Source organism: Trichosurus vulpecula, chromosome 6 (genome assembly GCF_011100635.1).
Source record: "Trichosurus vulpecula isolate mTriVul1 chromosome 6, mTriVul1.pri, whole genome shotgun sequence".
Lineage (NCBI taxonomy): Eukaryota > Metazoa > Chordata > Mammalia > Diprotodontia > Phalangeridae > Trichosurus > Trichosurus vulpecula.
In genome coordinates, this window is record NC_050578.1 from 112,530,478 (window position 1) to 112,546,638 (window position 16,161).

The 16,161-nt window shown below is 37.6% G+C and overlaps 2 protein-coding genes across 4 annotated transcripts in view; both read left to right on the top strand.

The window, feature by feature from the left end:
• INPP4B (inositol polyphosphate-4-phosphatase type II B) overlaps nt 1-16,161 on the top strand; it is a 471,298-nt gene that overhangs the window by 222,861 nt on the left and 232,276 nt on the right. For all 3 annotated transcript variants that reach the window (XM_036763284.1, XM_036763286.1, XM_036763285.1), the window contains exon 9: nt 7,970-8,117. In XM_036763284.1, the coding sequence (XP_036619179.1) occupies nt 7,970-8,117 (148 nt within the window). The remainder of the gene's footprint in view (nt 1-7,969; nt 8,118-16,161) is intronic.
• Nucleotides 1,916-2,401, top strand: LOC118853272 (60S ribosomal protein L9-like). The gene has a single exon (XM_036763287.1). It carries the CDS (start codon nt 1,916-1,918, stop codon nt 2,399-2,401), a length of 486 nt encoding a protein of 161 aa, XP_036619182.1.

Genomic DNA, 16,161 nt, shown 5'->3' on the forward strand with positions numbered 1-16,161 from the left:
ATGGTGGAGAGTACTGAAGTTGGTTCTCCTTTTCCCTTTGGTTTTGTCTTCGTATTCATTTGAAAGATGAATCCAGTTTAAGTCCAAAAGTACCCATGCTAAAGAGAATCAGAACTTTTTCTGTGACTGCTCAATGCTTCTTCTTTTCCTTTTATTTGTAAAATAAATTGTGTTGCTTCATTGCCTTATTTCTCCCCTTAGCCCTTCTTTTATCCCTTTCCAGAGAGCCATTATATATAACAGAATTTAAAAAAATTCATTTTGATAACATCCCTTCTAATTTGGTCATTTAAAAGCTCTGTATTTCTAGTTGGAAGACCTGCATTTGAATCCTGACCTGCTACTCAAAACCAGTCTATATATTTATCATGTGCTTGCTAAGTATATGCTATGTCCCAGGCACCATGCTAGGCACTGGAGATAAAAAGACAAAAGAAACCATATTCCTTGTTCTTGAGGAACTTAGATTCGACTATAATTTAGGAACTTTGCTTAGTAACTAGACAGCAGCACAGAACATGATCGATTACCCCTTCTACATCTCCATTAGGATGTTTTCATCTATTCTTTCCCAGTCGCTTTCCCTCAGATGATTACACTAAGTGTCTACTCCATTCTTTTGGTCAAGCATCTTTTTTGGCATCATTTCATATATTGTCTTTGCAAGTTATCACTGTATTTCTCCCATTTGGGCTCAGTAACATTATAAAATTCCATTCCACTGATGTGCCACACCATTCCCATGTTGTTGGGCATTTAAGCTGATTCCATTTGTCCCTGGCTTCTCCCAAGTACATGTAATGGACAGCATTCATTTTCTTCTGTGGTGTCTTCCAGATAATGAATATCAAATCCACTCAAAACCATTGGTAGCTCTAAGGAAGATCTTTTTGTATACAGGAAGAAGAGGGAAGCATATAGGAGGCAGGGAGGAGCGAAAGAAATCAGTGTGGTATTTCTTCCTCTGAGTTTCTTGCACAGCTGCAAAGTCTTTTGGACTTTGAGAATAAAGAATACTCACTATTGTCTCCTTCCTATAGTCATCTCAGAATAGTAGTTATCCATTCAGTCTCAGATGCAGTTTTGTGGATCTTATAACCATTTTAGAGGATGGAACAGGAAAGGGCAAAATTTAGTCCTGTTGTTCAGATCTGGACTGTAGGTTCGCAGAAAGTCTGCCATTTACCTTTCAGCCTTAAGTTCATCTCAGTTGTCAGATCACTAGGGGATTCTCTCAAAATCTTTGTCTTTCCATGGTCACTCTTGCTTAACTGCCTAAGTGGCCATTGGGGGCAGTCGAAACTCTCATAACTGGTTTCTCATGGGAGGGAGTTAGAAACTGATTTTTTTTTTAAAAATCATTTTAGCAAAAGGAGCAGTAAGTCTATAGCCCTTTTGTTTTTTTTCAAAATTCAGGTCAGGCTTATGTAGCACAGCTGAGCTGAGACTACATTGGTCCACAAAACCTGTTCTATTTGAAGAGAATCTTGGGGCCAGCAAATCAACTGCTTGGGATGCTTTAGTCATATATAGAATGTATCTGTTAATTCCCTCTTGGACCGTTACTCGAGTGGTCAGTGGGTCAGTCAATAAACATCTATAAAGCTTCTTCTAAGTTCCACTCGCTATGCTAAGTGCTGTGGATGCAAAAAGAAGCAAAAGACAGTCTCTGCCCAAATTAAAAATTCACAGCCAGAACGCAAGTACGCAATTATACAAACGATCCCTTGCAGTTGCCAGTGAGAAGCATTTCAATATGTCAGCAGTAGCTTTCACCAAGTGGCCCATTGTTAGAAGCTTTAACATATGCCATCCATTTCTTTAGTAGCTCCATTCACGCTAGCTAGTCTTCTTGTAGAGATTGTGGTGGTGGGAAAACATAGAGTGCTGGCTCTTTGGCCCATTCGCTACCAGAATGAAGACCATTCTAAGCAACCAGGCGTTTGACGTCCCAGAAAATGTTGACATCTCTCTTAAGGGTTGGACAGTTATTGTGAAGGGGCCCAGAGGAATCCTCTGTAGGGATTTCAACCATATCAATGTTGAGCTCAGTCTCCTTGGAAGGAAGATAACGAGGCTCCGGGTGGACAAATGGTGGGGAAATCAAAAAGAACTTGCAACCGTGCGCACAATCTGTAGTCATGTACAAAAAATGATCAAAGGCGTTACCCTGGGTTTTTGTTACAAGATGAGGTCTGTGTATGATCACTTCCCCATCAATGTTGTTATTCAAGAGAATGGCTCACTTGTTGAAATTAGAAATTTCTTGGGTGAAAAATATATCCGAAGAGTGCCCATGAGACCAGGCGTTGCTTGTGCTGTTTCTCAAGCCCAAAAAGATGAGTTAATTCTTGAAGGAAATGATGTTGAACTTGTTGCAGACTCAGCTTCCCTGATCTAACAGGCCACAACAGTCAAAAACAAGGATATTAGAAAATTTTTGGATGGCATCTACGTTTCTGAAAAAGGCACAGTGCAACAAGCTGATGAATAAGTTGGAAAAGATGCCAAAGGCCATGTCCTGAGGAGTCAACACTTATTCAGATGTCAAAATAAAAATACTTTTTGTCAAAAAAAAAAAAAAGAAAAAAAAAGAAAACATAGAGTGCTGGGACTGGAGGCTGGAGATTCTGGGTTCCAATTCCACATCTGAAATCTCTAGGTAGATGTATCTGGGCAAGTTTTGTATCCTTTCATAGTTCATCTAGGTAAAGAACAGGTTGCAATCCACACTGGGAAAATCACACAGATCCTTCACATATTCTTGCATTCTGTGTACAAATGACACAAAGGTGATAAGTATGACTACTTGAAGACTGAATCAGATTAAAAAAAAAAGATCTTGATAGGCTGGAGTATAGTAGTGTTAAACTCCAATAAAAATGGGGCCAGTAAACTATATGAGGATCCCTGTGGGCCTCATGTTGACTTAGTTTTAATGCATAACATTTAATTTATGTTTTATTGTATTTTTATTTATTGTATTAAATATCTCTAAATTGTATTTTAATCTGGTTTGGGCTACACTCGAGAATGTTGTTGGCTGCATGTTTGACATCTCTGGGCTAAAACATTGAACCTAATTGAATAAGATGAAGTTTAATGGACATAAATATCAAGTCTTGCACTTGGGTTCGTAAGGTCAATTTCACAAATAGAATGGGACTGGCTCATTTCTGCAGTTTATCTAAATAAAATATTTGGGCTTTAGTGGCTAAAATGTAAGTCAACAATATAATGTGACAGTCAATCTTAAGACAGAATTAAGACAGTTGCTTCTAGGAGTAAGGTGATTGATGATTCTGCTGTACCTTTTTTGAGTCAGATGACCTCTGGGATATTATATCCAATTTTGGTGGCCACATTTTATCAAAGGCATTGAAAACTTGGAGCACATATAGAGGAGGATAACCATAATGGTAGAGGGTCTTGAGTTTATATCAGAGGGCAGGTTGAAGAAAGTGGAGAGGGTTAGCCTGGAGAGGTTCAAGCACTTTCTATCCTATGGAAGAGGGATCAGATTTGCTCTGTTTTGCCTCCCAGGGCAGAATTAGGAGTGGCATAGGGGAAATTTCAGAGAAGCAGAGTTAGGCCATAAGGAAAAACCTTCTAATAATTTTAGCTATCCAAAAGTGGATTAGGCTGCCTCAGATGATGATGTAGTCCACTTTATTGTATGCCTTCAGACAAAACGCCAATAACGATGTATCTGAGTTGTTATAGATGGACTTCTTTTGTTCAGGTATTAGTTGGACTAAATAGTCATTGAAGTCACTTCTAAATCTGGAATGCTAGGATTCTATTGCCACTGATACAGAAATGCATAATAGGACCAAGTTGATTTTATTTTCCTCCTCCTCTTTCTTCTTTCTATTCTTTTTCCTCCTCACCCACCTCTTCATACTTGCTATGAGTTTTGTACCCAATAGGTGCTCAGTAAATGTTGTTGACTGATGATCGGATCTTTACTGTGAGGCATATTTTTGAATTTCATTAACTGAGGAGAGAAATCCCAACCCTAATGAATGATGATTCGGGAAATTTCTTAAGCATGAGACATTTCACCATAAAAAGGGAATAGGGTATTTAAATATGTATTGGGTGGGGGAAGGGGATGATTGAATTGTCTAATTATTCGATTTTTTTTCCTGCCAAATGTTTACTTTCTAAACAGTGGAGTTCCCACAGTGTATGTAGATGATGTGCCCTGGGTGGTCAAATGAGGCTTTGGGAACTCATTAATCAAACTGCCCTTGATTTTCTGTTTAAGCAAATTCAACAAAGGATTATATTTAGAACACACTACATTGCCAGGGAATGAAAAAGTCAAATAAGTCAAAGGGTTTTTATGGGGATGATGGGGAAGAAAACCAGACTGTATATTTCATGACAGCATCCAGACATGCAAAAAGAAAAAAAATGCTGTGAAATGATTAAATAGTGTTTTATAAAAGAACCAAGGAGACCCAGAGGTTTTTCATCCCATGGATTTGAAATAGGATCAGGATTTTTGAAAATATAAGGCAGCAAGTAGGACAGATAATATAGATAATAGGATAAATTTCATTCACTCTCACCTAATGAGCATTTCCTAAGCAACTACTATGTGCAATGTATTGTGTTATATAGTAGATCTATAAAGATAAGATGAAAAGCAGTTACTATCCTTAAGGACCTTGCATTTGACTGGGCTGAAATATTTATATAAGTAAATAAATATAAAGTATATACAAAGTAATTTCTAGAGGAAGAGTATACATTGGGGCATGAAACTGGATTAAAACTAATCATTACTTCAGTATTCTTTCTTTTAAATACTAGCACTGTAAAATGAATGGAAACATTGAAATGAATGAAGCCTTTAGAGTCTAGTTGAGCATTAAGGAAAATAAGCCTAATAATTCCTATGAAGGCAAGAGAGAAAACTGTTACATAATTTCCTTAATAAAAAAGGTATTATTTTAAAATAGGCACTCGATCATGGTATACTTTGGTTTTTTTCTTTTATAAGTTAGATCAACACTTGAATGCCTTGGTAAATCAACTAGTTTATTCCCAGTTTCTAGAATTATTTTTTGAGTTACAGATGCCTCCCAGAGGTTCTTTTTCCTTTCTTATCACTGAAGATGGGACTATTGTTTTAAAGACATTTCTGAAGCAGTAGTATGTGAGCAGTTACTGGTTGTAGTTGTGTTATTTAGTCTCATCAGATTGGTGTGTATTTGCTATGAAAGTATAGCTGCTTTGAGATGTTGAGTTAAATTGTGCATTATGTATTCTACCAATTAGGGGACTTGTACAACCATCGTATCTTCAAATACTATTCTCAACATAGTTGCCAAAATAATATTCTGGAGACTCTACCTCACACCCATCCAGATTATCAAAGTTGGCAAAGAAGGAAAATAACAAATGTTGGAGGGGCTGGAGGAAACATGTACATTAATACAGTTAGTTGATTAACAAACATTTATTAAGCATCGGTTGTGTGCCAGTCACTGGGCTAAGCATTGGGGATACAAAGAAAGGCAAAAGACAGGCAGTGAAAGACAGCAAAAGGGAGTAAGTTCCTAAAGGAACTCACAATGTAAGGGGAAGACAATGCGAAAGAACTATATACAAGCAAACTATATGCAGAATAAAGAGAAAATAATCAACAGAAAGAAGGTAGTAGACTTAAGAGGGATTAGAAAAGGCTGCCTGTGGAAGGTAGGATTTTAGCTGGGACTCTAAGGAAGTGAGGGAAGCAAGAGATAAGGAAAGGGAGCATTCAATGCATGAGGGACAGCCCATAAAAATGCAGTTTAGGTGGAGATGTGAATTGGTACAGCCATTCTAGAAAGCAACTTCTAAATAAACTTAGCATGGTGTTTAACCCAGTTATTCCACTATTAGGACTATACCCCAAAGAGGTCAAAGAAATAGAAAAGATCCAATATGCACACAAATATTTATAGCAGCTCTTTTTGTGTTGGCAAAGAACTGGAAACTAGACAGGCCTATCAATTCAGGAGCAGCTGAGAAAAATTATGTGGTATCTGAATGTAATGGAGTGGTATTGGTCTGTAAGAAATGACAAAGGGACAGTTCATGAAAGCAGACTCATATGAATTGATGCAGATTAAAGTGAACAAGGTTGTATAAATGAACAACTTTAAATCACTTACAAACCCTGATTAATAAAATGATCACCATGCGTCCAAAAGATCCACGATGAAGAGACTAAATATGCCTATGGCCAATATGAGAAGATGTTTTGCTTGACTGTCCATATTTGCTATCAGGGTTTTGTTTCTCTCTTTTCTCTTTCCAGTGGGAGTTTGGAAGAAAGAAAATAAGTGCTTGTTAATTAAAAAAAAATTTTAAAAATCCTCTGAAAATAAACCTGATTTTTCTCATGTTCAAGAATCTTCAGTGGCTCCCTATTCTTTCAGAATTAAATACTGACTCCTCAGTTTGGGATTAAGAATCCTTGATAATCTGGCTTCAGCTTACCTTTCCATTCTCATTCATTCACTCTGTATTCTAGCCAATCTGACTTACTTTTCTCTTAACTTGACATCCCTTTTACCCTTCATAACTCTGCATAGGCTTTTTACATGTTTGGGAAGTTCTCTGTCTTTATCTTCTCATTTTAGAATCCATAGCTTCCTTCCACCTATAATGCAAAGCTTTTTTTGATCCTTCTACTTTGTGTTTCCTCCCTCCTCAAATTTTCATGTATTCATGTATCTGTTTACATGATTCATTTCCCTCATTGGAATGCACACTCTTAATATATAGGAACTTTTCTTTTTTATTGTTTTATTATATCCCTAGCTCCTAGGTCATTGACTTGAATATAGCGTTGATGCTTAATAAATATTTCTTGGATGTTGGAAACAGTATATTGACTGTCTCTTTGGTTCAACGGCATTATGGTTCCCCAACTCAACAAGACCAGAATTTGTCTGATACCACACATCTTGTTCCCAAGAAACTCTTGAGATGATATGATGGAAGTGATCACTGGTTAACATTACATCAATGGAAACTGTAAAAAGCTTGAAAAGAGCATAAATAAAAATGGCATGAAATTTAAAATACATTGCCTTAGCAGGATAGATTTAGAATCAGCAAATACAGTTTAAGTGGTCTCTTAGAACACTGTAGTTTTGACAAGTTTTTTTGCCGGGTACATTATGACCAGGAGATATCGCCATGTTTTCTACTATCATTTGAAAAGTCTAGCATGTGCCACAGCTTTTTTTCTATTTTTAGTTAGCTTATTTGAAAATCATGAGTAAATGGATCCAGAAGCATAATGGTATAAGTGTAGCTGCATAAAGTAGTTGGAGTGGGGTGGAGGGGAGAGGGAGAGGGTCATGAATGGTTACCAATGCCAATCCACAGTAAATTAATTTGTAAATTGTAATTGGACACCCAGGCAGAGAGTGGCAGAGGCCAGAGTCAAGTCTCTGTTTTGAAATGATGACTGAGCATCAGTCATCTTTGAGACATGAAAGTTATATGAAATAAAAACTTAGTTGTTGACATTCAGATGTGTTGCACCCAATTAAAAAATAAATGACAATAAAAAATTTTAATTTTAATTTTATTTAAGTTTAAATTTAAAGGATTTTAATTTAAAGGAACAAAATGAATGAAGAACCATTTATTAAAAACTTACCATATTCCAAGCAGTGTGTTAAGTACTGGGGATAGCAATAGAAAAACACTACTGCCTCTACTCTCAAGGAGCTCCAGTTTTAATGGGGGAAACAGCACAGTGGGAGGCTTCAGCTGCAAGCCATGTGGAAAGGCCCCATCGTCTTTGGGGTGAACTGGTAAAGCAGATGTTAATGGGCCATGATAATTGTATAATTTTCACTGGCAAAAGCATGTCTTCTTCTAATGTTGAATCATTTGACAATGCTGGAAAAAGTGGTTTAAGTAAGCAACTCTATCCTTTTGTCTTCCTCCCTTACAGTATTAAAAAATCCAGTGTATAAGTTATATAGATTCCCCACATCTGATAACAAATGGATGAGGATTCGAGAGCAGATGTATGAGACCACACTGTCTTTTCATATTCCTAAGGAATTGATCTCCCTTCACATAAAGGAGGACTTGAGAAGGTAGGAATCATTCATGATGTTTTTAAAAAGAAAATGAAAATGTTATCATCTTGCCTACAAAGGCTAGGCTTAACACTGCTTTGACTCACGTAATCTATCTTGCTATTTGTCCTTGGTTTACACACCCCAGGATGAACCTGCTCTTTGCTCACATACATACCAGTATAGCCTGAGGAAAGACGCTCATTTATTCCACATTTCCATCACCATATCTGTAATAGCTTTGCTACTGTGGAAGAATTCTGATTTCAATGTAGATTGGGGGTGGGGATGGTGGGAGGGTGGGGAATGGTACTCAAAATGTTGGGACATTTGGATGAAATAAGTTGTGCTAATGGATTGTTAATAGATAAAATAAGTTATGTTGTTATAATGAGGGAGAGGAATTAGTGATCTAATTGGATGACCAGCTCCCAACCTTGAGTGAGAGAGTTACCACAAAGGATCCCAGTATCCATTTGCACATGAATATGTTGGCTACCTTGATCTTTACCTAGCTCTAACAAAAATTTACAATGTGACACAGTGTGATAAATGCTCATCTTTCAAATACATGCTCACGTGGTGGTCAGAAGAAGTGATAAAAGGATTTCAAAGTTTCCCTTAAGAACTTTGGAATTGATTGTGTGACATGGGAGACACTGGCACAGGACTGCCCAGCATGGCATGCCCATATCAGAGAAGTTGTTATGTTCCATGAGCAAAGCAGAATTGAAATAACTCAAAAGAAACATGAGATATGCAAATTTAGAGAATCCACCTCAAATGTTCACATGGACTATTTGTGCCCCACCTGTGGTAGAGCATTCCAAGCTCACATTGGTCTGATCAGCCACATTGTAACCTGACTCTAACACAGTGATGTCATTTTGGTCCTCTTTGAGAATGAAGGACAACAACCAACATGTCAGGATCACAGGATCATGTATTTAGAATAGAGGGATCTTGGAAACCCTTTTAGTCTAACCCCCTCATTTTACAGATGAGAAAACTGAGACCCAGAGAGGTCAAGAGATTTGCCTAAGGTCATACAGGTAGAAAGTAGTGGTATGTGGGTAGTAGTTGTAAAATATTATCATGTATCTCCTTGAATGTCTGAGGAAGAAACTCCAATTCTTCCCATCCAACTGCTGTAAAGTTATTTGGAGATGTGGCAAAACTAGAAACAATATGAATTCCTGACATTGGGTTGGGTAATTAAAAACAATCCCACCGAGAGAAGCATATTACTTTCAGCTGCAAGGGTGGTGTCATTTACATGCTATAGTTCCACTTCCAAGGTAATTCACAGCTTTCTTCCAGTCTCAGTTCTACCAAACTGGATCACATCATTCAGAGAAGGCAGCCAGAAAGGAACTGAGGAAAACTATCAAGAGATAGAACTCTCTTCACTTACATGGTACCTTCTGGACTACACTGCCATCCACAATGTGCATACCCTTTTGTACAGTTGTCAGTGCTAAACCCTTAATAGCGTGGGCAGTATGCTTCTCCAAAGGCAGCCAAAGCCAACAGTACCAATATCACTGTCCCTTGCAGACCCTCTGCTTTGGGTTAAGTGACCTTCTTGTTGATTTCCATACAAATGTCTTCTCTGTATCTTCTGTTCTTTTGTACAAGCTGGCCTTTGAGCATGCCTAGAATGTGCTACCTACCTAGAATGTTCTTCCACCTCTCAGATCCCCTAGCTTCCTTTAAGGAACAACCCAAACATGCAGCATTTTCCAGATTCCTTCATCCCTTTCCCCAATTTTGGTGCTTTCCCCTAGAAAGTGTTTTGTATTTCCTTTGTATGTTTTCATACATTCATATTGCATCACACCAGTACAATGGAAGCCCCAGAGGTTATTTTTATTTTTGTTTTATTTTGCTTCATATCTCTTGTCCTTATAATAGGTGTTTTGAAAAATGCTTGTGGGATCGAAATGAATTGGCAACACTATCAGTGAATACATTACTAAAATAGACACTGAAAACTTTGTGGACCACTGGATGTGGGGTATGAGGTGGAGGGATGATCAGATGATTCCTTGGTTCTGATTCTGGGTCACTGTTCTCTGAGGAATAACCTTGATAGCTATTCAATAAGATTCTCCATTTCTGATCATTTTCGACTCTCCCCCATGCTTGGAATTCTCTCCTTCCACATCTCTGCTTCCTGGTTTCCTTTAAGTATCAGCTAAAGTCTTTTATAAGAACCTTTCTTAATCCCTCTTAATGCTACTGCCTTCCCTCAAAATTTATTGTTAATACATCTTGTAATAGCCTCCAATATATCTTGTTTGAACACAGTTATTATTTTTTAATGTCGTTTCCCCCATTAAATTGTGAGCTCCTTGAGGTCAGGGACTGTTCGTACCTTTCTTTGTATCTTCAGCACCTCACATGGTGCCTGGCACATAGTAGGTGCTTTGTAAATTTTTGATGACGACTGTTTTTTTTAACCAAGTATGAAGAGGCTCATGATTGGGAATTTGCCTACCAGGTGACAAAATTCATTGGCCACAGCAACCTGTGAAACAGAACAAAATGGAAGGTATTTGCTATGGTGACTATGGCAGAGCAGAAGAACAGGAGCAGAGAGTGCTAAGAGTTTTTAGATGATTTAGTGTTAGAAATATGAGTGCACCTCCAATGGCCAGCATGTTAATGTTCCCCAGGAGAAACTGCACCATAGTAAGATTGACAGTCTTCCTACGAATGAAGTCAGAAAACTGGGAAGGATGTACGTTGATCATATAACAGGAGAAGGATATAACTAGTGGTCAGTTTGAGTGCAAATACAAATAGTATGAAAATAAGTCTAGTTGCAGAGGTTCTTAATCGGAGGTCTGTGTTTTATTTTATTTTATTTTTTTTAGATCTGTATTTCAATATGATGTTTCCTTTGTAGTCTTATGTATTTCATTTCATGCATTTAAAAACTTTATTCTGAGAAGGGGTCCATAGGTTTCACCAAATTGACAAAAGGAATTATGTGACACACATCCACAAAAAGATGAAGAACCCTGTTCTAAACAGTGATTTCTGGCATGTTGGGCAGATCTTTTACAAAGGATTTATGAGAGGGTTGCCCAAGATGAGAATGTCAGACAGACTATAAGCTGAACCATTGAAGGTAGAACCTACCTCTAGGAGATCACTGATGTAGTGAAGAATAAGTGATCCTGTTTTGAACATCTTTGTAGAAATGTTTGTATGCTTCACACCGGGGTTGACATTTAACTGTGATCACTTGCAATGGAAAGTGTCTCTTTCTGGAATGATGTCTTTTTCTTCCTGAAGAGAGTTAGGGTCTAGTTTTAAATCAAAATACAAGCAAGAATAAACTAAAGGTCAGGCTGGATCAGAACCTAGGTTTCTCCAGATAGAGGAGACATGGAAGATGATTATAGGATGGAAGGTATAAAGTCGGGGAATAGGATGAAAATAGGATGTGAATCCATAATTAAGAAGCAGTCTGAAATGAGTGAAGGTGAACTATTTACCTGAAACAATCTGTATCCCCCAAATTCCAGCCATTTTATGTTGCCAGCATATTTTCCCTGCCCCTTGCCTTAGCGAATATGTTGGCATGGTAATGGATTAGACCCATTTGCACTAATGTCTCATTTGCACTAATGAAGCTGTGGACTCAGATGCAAATTCCTTTATTTTTTTCTTTGAAGGTAATTTCCTTGGCTCATGTAAAGCAAAGTGGAAATGTGCAGTCGATATGTATCGAAGGTTTTTATAGCTAAATTATATATTACCAGATTGTGACCTAGAACGCTTGATCATTGATTATCATCGTGCTTTAACTATAGTACATTCTTGGTAATTGTTGTCCAATTTGTTGAACTGAAATATTTCTTACAGTACTGCAAACCAGTGTGTAAACATCTGTTTTCTCACACTGTGGTGAACATAGGATTTTAAAAGGTCGTGTTTCGGGTTTGGGTTTTTTTGTTGTAGTTTTAAAGGAATATAATGATCCTTACTTTTATTTGCATTTATTCAGTTACCTACTAAGCTAATTTTTTTTCTTTATAATGATTTGCTATTTTCTCATGTGGAAAGGGTTTTTTTCCCCTTTTACTGGTTACCAAGTAGATCTGGATATCTACTGACCTTAGTAAAACTAACTCTTCATAAGTATGAAAGGTTAAGCTTTCAACAATGACAGCAACAAAACAGCGACTTATCTTATGGCCCGTTAAAGTGAATAAAACACTCTATGTATATTTATCTCATTTGATGTTGGAAATTAACAGGAACATGATATAATCCCAGTGATTGGCCTCTAGTCAGGTAGACCTGGGCCCAAGTCCTGCCTTTGATACATGTGAACTATATGATGATGGGCAAATAAATATGTCCCTGCCCTAGGTAAAAATAAAACAAAAACAATGATATTTTTTCAACTTTTGTTGCTTTTTTTGTCTTGCATTTATGCCTCAGTGAGAGTTTCTTTCTCATATCCAAGTACATCCACCTTGCTTCACCTAAAATCTTTACTTTGGTTAAAAAAATTTATTTCACTTCATATAAGTTCATATAAATGTTATTCCATTTTCTGATGTGGAAAGTGTTTTTCTCCTTTGACTAGTTAATAAATAGTTCATAAAGTCTTCAATTATTGACTCTTCTGCAAAAATAACTTAAATTTGGATAGTACATTAAAGTTTCATAGGGCTTTCCTCATAATAACACTGTCCTTGGCATTCCACCTCCCCAATCAACTTCAATAATCTCCTTTTGACTCTGAAATAAATCATCAACTCCTCTATCTTTGAACATCTTTCACTTCCTGGCCCCAATCTATCTTTCCAGCCTCACTGGGCATTGCTCTCTGACCTAGCTACACTGGCCTTCTTTCTGTTCCTTACACATGCTGTTCCATGTCCTTCCTCCATGCTTTTAAACTAACCACCTGGAATACAACCAATCCCTCCTTACCTCTGCCCTCTAGAATCCCTCTCTTCCTTGAAGATGCAACTGAAGCACCATCTTCTGCATGAAGCCTTTTCTAAGCTCCTCACCTACTAGTACTCTTCTTCCCAAATAACCTTATGTTTAATTTATTTGCGTCAATTTGTATTTATTCTCTAGATTCCTATGGAAGTACTTGTCTTCCCTGTTATGATTTAAGTTCCTTTCAAATAGGGATTGCTGTATTCTTTGTAACCTAGGTATCTCACTGAACCTTACAAATAGGCATTTAATAAATACGTGTTGATGCAATGAGTTGGATGGAACAAGTATCATCATCCGAATTTTACAAATGTATTCCAGAGAGATTGTGACTTGCCCATAGTCACTTATTAAAAGTCCAACCCAGGCCTGGAAGTGGCTAAATCTAATCAAACCAGATGTTCTTTCTAGCCAACCATGTTGCATCTCATTGCATAGCAAGTTAATTCTCCCTTTGGAGACAATTGTCGTGCTACCCTAGAGAGCTGATATTTCTCGTTGTTCGCTTTGTACATCCAAAGCCGGCATGACAATATCCTCATCTAGAAACACAATAAATCCTATTGTATGACAACAATTTCATAGATTCAGAGCTAGAAGAGATCTCCAAGGTTACCTAGTCCAACTCCTTCATTTTACAGATGAGGAAAATGTGTCATAGAGATGTGAAGTGACTTTCCTCAAGTCACATTTCAGTTAGTTAGGAGCAGAGCTGTGGTTGGAACCTTGATTTCTTGGACTGCAGATCCAGCCTTCTTCCCTCTACACAGGGCTGCCTCTCTAAGACTTGGATATGAAGAAAAAGACCTGATAAGAAGAATGGAGAAACTTTGGCAACTGATTGCCTCCAGAGAAGGAGGAGTAGAGTGAGGGGTTGTAGACAGTTCTGAGATGGCGAATAAATTCAACAGAAATATGGAAGGCTTTATGGTGCTGCAAAGTTGGGTTGACTGCAGACAAGTTATGTAAGGCTTGCCAAACTATGGGTCATAAAATTTTTATAGTTCTCCTAATGGTGTCACATATTTTGTTTATGCCATGTATTTTCTTCAGATTCCGACTTACTTCAGAGGTTCACTGTGCATATTCTCCTTTGAAATATGTTGGTTGCTCATGGAAAAAAAAAAATTTCTGTTTAGGCATAGATGGAGCTTGGTGACAGCAAAAAAAAGGCAACATAAAAGCAAGGCTTATACTAGCGTAAAAGGCATGCAATCATCTACATTGGTAGGAGAGGCTAGGGTAACTTTTTAGCCTTTGTGTCACAAAGCCTTCTTAAGTAAGAATAAAGGCCCTTCACAGGAAGCCAGTGCTGAGTCAAATGTTGCATATTGCAAAAGGATCTCAGAGACCCATCAGAAATATTTCAGTTCCAATAAGCCTCAAAGCCAATAAACCTGTCAAAAAACGTTGAAATTAATGCCATATATTTTGGTTCTCTGATATGGAGCACCAGGGAGCTTCTCTCCCTTTTCCTGCTCATCTGTCTTTTTCTCCCCTGCTTCCCTTGGGTCCCATCTACTCCTCACCTCATTATACTCAGGCACAGAGAGGGAGATGAGCACATCAAGCTGTATAAGTTTGAGGAAAAGATGTGAGAGTGGGCTCTGCTGCTTCCAGTGAAGCCACACCTTTGGGCTACTCCTATCACCATAGGTTGGGTTTCAGGGGGCATAAGTGTCATTCCCAAATGTCTATCCTCTGAGTCTCTGCTCCTGAAAATGTCCCACCAACGAGCTTGTCTTTAACAGTATTTGCTTTGATTCATAGTCACAAAACCTGAAGACTAGAATTTTTTTGTAGGAGAGAAATAAATATATAATAATGTGTTCTAGAGAAGAAAAGCATCCCTGTGTATGACATATAATAAAAAGAGCCAAAGTGCACAGAATGAAAAATGTGGTTGGATTCAGGATTCTGTAAAGCTTAAAAGTAATTTTATTTCCATCTTGTTAGAAAAGTCCAAAGTCTGCCCTGGATACTGACACTTTTGAATGTTGCATTAATTTCAAAATCAGGAGGATAAAAATTATTTGAAGACCATCAAATATAACCCATTCATTGCATAATTTTATAACTCCTACGTACTTGCTGCAATGTCTTTCTATCCTTCTCCATAGATAAGTGATTCATATATGCATGTGAGAGGCCTTGTGACCTATTGGGTCTAGAGAGCTAAGCTCAGTGCCAGGAAGGCCTGGTTTAAATCCTGTATCTAACATATAGTAGTTCTCAGACCAGGGGATATCAGCAGCAACAACAAGAGTTAGCATTTATATAGTGCTATGGGCCCAGCACTGTGCTAAGTGCTTTATAATTATTATCTGAATAGCCACTAAACTTTGGATATCTTAGACAATTCTATAAAAATATAAATTATGGATGAGTTCTGCATTGGCAGAGTTAAGTTTCGAAATCACGAATTCCCCACACTAATGAAATCACACATCCATTTCCCCTACCACAAATGAAAAAAAAAAAAACAAACACTTGACAATGCCCATATCACCCCTTATTTAAAAAACTCTGGGGCAAGATTGCAGAATTGGTAGTTTTCAGATCTCTGCTGCTGCTTTGGAGGTTCCATCTTCAGAGACATGAGGCATACAGAGATTTAACTATTTTATTTTTAAAATACAATTTTTGTCAAGTTTTTATACATATGTTTTTGTTTTGAAGTTTTGAGGAAGTAGAAGTTGATTCTGCCGAGGTATTCTGAGACAATATAGCTCATTGGCATATGACAAATGATAGAATTTTGGAACAACTCCAGGACAAAACCTCTTTTGTTGTTTGTCCATTTGTATATGAAAATGGAGAACTTTTTCAAGGTCAGTAACTAGGGAAATATGACAAACTAAACAATTTTATGTTCATGGCTTAGTGACAGAAGATGAGAATTTGGCTACCAACTGTAAGACAAGGTGGGATCTCTAACAGAGAGGACCCAACTGATGAACCAGGAAGCCATAAAGGGAAAACCATTAGGCCATTAACACTCTCTACATCATCACTTATTGCCATGCAGACTTAGTTGGCCAAAGAGGCAAAAGAAGTTGCCTTTCTTCTACTACCTGCTGCTGAGAAGAAG

Bases quoted from the DNA above. Each gene is read 5' to 3' on its own strand.
- LOC118853272 (XM_036763287.1), top strand. From the start codon at position 1,916: ATGAAGACCATTCTAAGCAACCAGGCGTTTGACGTCCCAGAAAATGTT.